Source organism: Penaeus monodon, chromosome 17, assembly GCF_015228065.2.
Source record: "Penaeus monodon isolate SGIC_2016 chromosome 17, NSTDA_Pmon_1, whole genome shotgun sequence".
Lineage (NCBI taxonomy): Eukaryota > Metazoa > Arthropoda > Malacostraca > Decapoda > Penaeidae > Penaeus > Penaeus monodon.
This window is the reverse complement of record NC_051402.1, coordinates 37364823-37369740: the sequence shown is the minus strand read 5'-3', so window position 1 is coordinate 37369740 and position 4918 is coordinate 37364823. Positions and strand designations below refer to the sequence as shown.

The window sequence follows — 4918 nt, the reverse complement described above, 5'->3', positions numbered from 1 at the left end:
AAAATAAAATAATCATACCAAGGCCTGTACCTCTGTTCTCTATAGTATTGTTCATCAAAAATACACTACCCAATACGCTACACTTGAAAGAGAAAATCCAGGTGTTGTGCGCACAGTATCACAAACAGAGCATTTCCTAGTGAATCACGTGACTACTGGGTGTGTTAAAACAATTTGTAGTCTTCTCTTGGTAAAATATAATGTAAGGAGTATAATGAAGCAAAGTGTTAGTGTTGAATTAGAATACTTTAAGACTGTCAATTTTATTGCCGGGTAATGACAATGGAGCTGATGAGGTCCTTTGTTTGGGTCAAGACACGGAAATGTTTAAAGCAAATGTTGATACTGGTAGTTTAATCCTTGATTATGCATGTCAGTGTAGCTGTACTAAATCTGTTTAGTGTGTGTCTGTTTATGGAATCAATTTTGTTATGTATATCGGTTATGAATTCAAAGTTATTTTGCTATTCTCTGTGATATATAATAAGGTTGTGGGTTGTATACACCTCCAATACATTTTATACATGTAGATATCTAGTGAACTGGTTAACTGGGTACTCCATACCATACTACATCCAAAACTATATATTGGCAAATCTATAGCTTTCATTTACAACACCGAGCAATTAAAATATAATATGTACTTAAACTACTATATATCTAATACACAAGGCACACAAAAAGGTGCAAACACAAAGGCATCTTGTACACTCCTTTGGTTTTCTCTCTCAAAATGAGTGTGCTGTAATTACAAAAATGAGAATCGAAGGTATACACAGAAGCAGGGTAACCGCCATTGCCGCAGACGATACGAAAGCGACGCTAGAGCCATGATTTCGGCATTGACTGGAGTTAGTAATCGATGTTTAAATATATAACATGATGTAAGAATTTAAAGAAAATTGCAATACGCGTAATAGATTTACAAAATTTAACTGAAGTGCAGACATTGCTATGGTTTGTAAATAAATTCCAGACATTTTAATCCGAAGTCTAGGCTCCAACATCATATTCGCTTGGTTTGCGGTTAATGGTGGCAACAATGCACAGAAGTGCTACCAAGTACCAGAAAGAAAGAAAAACAGCGATAAAACCAAATTTGTCCTTTTTTCTCGGCCTTCCTAACAACACCCATTAACTTTATCTTCACCAGCTTCCTTCTAAACATCTCCAATCTTGTTACAGTTCACTCAGCCTTTTACTGCAGTGTCCTGTGTTTGCCTGAGTTCGCTATTTCCTGCTCACACATTCACAATGCCGCATTCTTTTACAGTGAAAAAAGATCGATGACAAGTGGAATTCGGTTGATCGATAACTGTTACACGCATAAAGGAAAATATAAGGACGGAAGAACAGGGTTGAGCAGATCATAAGAGCGTGGTTGGCACCGCAGGGTTGTGGCACCGCCCCACATCGCGCCACCAGTCAGGGATGTTCCTCTGGGTCGACACTTCGTCGTCATTGTGGATCTTGAGGCAGAGCTCGCACAGGGGCGGCCTCAGGGTGGCACTCCAGAAGGCGCGCCAGAGGTGGAACCTTGCGTAGTCTCGAGGGGAGGCCTGCAGCTGCCGCAGAAGGAGCGCCAGTTCCCGCGGCTGGTACTCGCGGGCGTTGATGTAGGAGTTGGGCGGCAGGAAATGGGAGTAGTTGGCGCCCCCGAGCACCACGGGCACCAGGCCGTGCACCAGCGGCTTCCACAGCTTCTCGGTCACGTAGGCGTCGCACACGGAGTTCTCGAAGGCCAGGTAGAACAGGAACTTCCGGGCCAGGACGTCCTGCCAGCAACGGTCCTTCCGGTGGGACTCCCGCCGGCCGCAGCTGCAGGGGAGGGGGGGGTTACTTGGCCTTGCCTTTGCAGTTCAAGATGTGTCGTTATGTCTTCTTTAAAATATAGGAAAAATTAGAAAAAAACTATAAGTTTATACATGCCTGCGTACATATACATACATGCATACATATACAAAGATTCATACATACATATGCATGTAGGCATAAATTCACACACACACACACACACACATATATATATGTGTGTGTGTGTGTGTAGGTCCATATACATTAGAATATCATTAAAAAAATGTATATATATATTATATTATATATATAGACATATAAATATAAATATAAATATATATATATATATATATATATATATATATATATATATATATATATATATATATATATATATATATACATATGAAGACTGGAGGTTATTTCCCCATGTTATTATAATTGTTCTTTTCCTTTTACTGAGTCACGGTACCGACACATTGTTAATCATGTGACGTCATACTCCATTTCTGTCTAGTGTTTTTCAATTAAAATCAAGTGTCATTTTCATTTCATAAACAGAAAATAATGAACGTGGCTGCATTCCAGTCACGAATCTAATAAATTAAGAAATAAAATGAATTGAAATAAAATAAAATACGATTCAATGAAACAAAATGAAATGAAACGTAATAACGTCAAACAAAGAGAAATGAAACAAAACAAAACAAAAGAGAAAATAAATCAGATGAAAAAAATATATTAAATTAAACTAACATAGATTATACTAGATTGAATTAAACTCTATTAAGTAAAACCAAACGAATCAATTCAAAATCATTGAAAGATAAACATTCAGTATGCAAAAAATCTGAATATTAGTACAACTGCATAACGTTCGCGAAGGGAATGCGACATAACGTGACAGGAGCGAGCGATATAACAGCCTTAAAAAAAAAAAAAAAAAAAAAAAAAAAAAAAAAAAAAAAAAAAACGGAATGCATCGCAATAAAAGTCATATACATCCAGCTGCTCCTGCCATTGTTTAATTCATTTTCGCCGTGTTGCAAAATGGAAAATGCATGCTTGACAGTGCTGACGCGTCGTATTTTTTTCAAAGTTGATGGGGCGATGAAATTAGCTAAATTGTGTGGACGAATTAGACATTCGGATAAGATTTCGTAGGCTGATGGTATGCTAATTTTTTTGCGCGTTGGTATTCGGTATTTTGAGAGATTTTACGAAGCGTAGTCTGCTTATATTTGGCCCTGCAGGTGTTCCATAATCATATATTGTCGATTAAGAATAAACATTTGAATTAAGTTGCTTTACCCGTTCGCATTTAATCTACTTATTCCGCGTGTGTGGATAACAGCTTAAATCATTTATTTGTCGTACAGAAGAGGAGACAAACACTCATTTATGGATTATTAAGTCTTTCACATCTTTTCTTTCTTTTTTTTTTTTTTATGGGAGGTGAGTGACTCAAAATGGTGTCTGTTTGATTACCGGCGAGGGATTTTCATTCTGTACGTTTATTTCGACTTCCTAAGGCTTTTCACAACGTTATGGCCATCCTGTGGTCATGAAGGACACCAATGTAATTATCATGACATCACTCCTAATTAATTATACATTGATAATATTCGCTATCGGTTACTGATATTGCCTCTTCTCTGTGAGCAAAATGCAGTGCAAATATTGTAATTAAAAGAATATATATTTCTTTTTTTCGTGATACTGAAGACTATTACAGACTATAATATCTAATGACACCCTTAGCTATACCCAGTCACAATCTTGGAAGAACGCTAGATTTGTAAGAAATACGAATTCATACTAATTTTATGACAAGATAACATACGTGTATAGCCTAACATCATCAAGACCTTAGATACAGGTCTTTGTTATTACACAACTTTAACTGAAACAAGAATATGACGCGTTTACCTGAGAGCACCGCAGGCACCGTAGACATGGACGTACACGTGTTCTTGCAGCTGCCTCACGTAGTCCTCCCTGCGTGAACGAGTCTGACAGTGGGACGACATCCATGCTACTAATTTCGGCCGCAACAGGAACTCGGACCAGTCCTTCCCCGCGTCCTCTGTGGGAGGAAGTTTGTTAAAGTTTACCTGCATAGCTTTTCTTGTCTGATGCGCTAACTAGTGTCTGACGGATCGTGCTGCAGATGCGATGATGGATAGTTTGAGTCATTGTCGATATCCTAAAGAGTTTATAACATTGTTTGGCGGAGTTTTTGTTGTGGTGTTTTAGACCTATTTTAAAGCATGAGCACCTGTTGTATAAAGAAAAAAGTCTACAGAGGAAATGGAAGCAAAAAAATATGTTATGAACGCCAGTGACATTTAATCGTTTACTCAATAACGGTTTGCAGAACACTGACGATTTTCCTAGCTTGTGTTCATTCTAATAAGTGCCGTTTTTCCTAAAAGCCAACGCCAATACATAAGTACACTAGACAACACACACACACTACGAGAACTACGAGACTACCTGCTTACCTGTGGCCCAGTCCACGTAGGGGACCCATGACGGGCCCATGATTTCCTCGAAGGCCTCGCTGCCATGTAGGGCGTTCATATAAGCCTCGTAGAAGGGGCTCTCCGTGTCGAGCAAAGCAGGTCTCAGGGACGTCAACAGGAAACCCCTGCGTGTCTTGGCAGAGGTGGAAAGGCCATCTCGAGACAGCGTGGCATTTTCTCTAGGTATGAGGGCACCGTAGGGTTCCATGATGTCTGAGGCCGGATGGTATGTCATGGTCCAGTTGAAGAGGTTATCCAGGCGATGCCCAGTTACGTTCGCCTGTTAGGAAGGGACGTGAGTTAGGGGCAATGCACGAAACAGAGAAAGGAACACTGCTCCATTAATAAAGAGTGAATAGATACACACACACGTGTATTTACACAAACACACGCAATTAACATATACACATACGTACATCCATACGGCAAAGATAAAGAAAAACACACACTCTTAGCTGTGCTCCTTAACAAGCCAGGGTCGCCTGTAGTAGTACGAAGTGGGACGTCTGACGTAGGTGCTTCCACGTGCACCCAGACCCACCGCTGACTCGGAGATCGACTGTACGGCAGGTCGGACATCTTCACCTCTGCAGCCTGTG

General features: G+C 39.8%; 1 protein-coding gene across 2 annotated transcripts in view; it reads right to left on the bottom strand.

Annotated features, from left to right (window-relative positions):
* Positions 1 to 570: 570 nt before the first annotated feature.
* LOC119583724 (alpha-(1,3)-fucosyltransferase C-like) overlaps positions 571 to 4918 on the bottom strand; it is an 8419-nt gene continuing 4071 nt past the window's right edge. For both annotated transcript variants that reach the window (XM_037932377.1, XM_037932376.1), the window contains exons 3-6: positions 4767 to 4913; positions 4299 to 4599; positions 3724 to 3880; positions 571 to 1818 (exon numbers count right to left, since the gene is read on the bottom strand). In XM_037932377.1, coding sequence (XP_037788305.1) covers positions 1368 to 1818; positions 3724 to 3880; positions 4299 to 4599; positions 4767 to 4913 — 1056 coding nt within the window. In that variant the 3' untranslated portion in view covers positions 571 to 1367. The remainder of the gene's footprint in view (positions 1819 to 3723; positions 3881 to 4298; positions 4600 to 4766; positions 4914 to 4918) is intronic.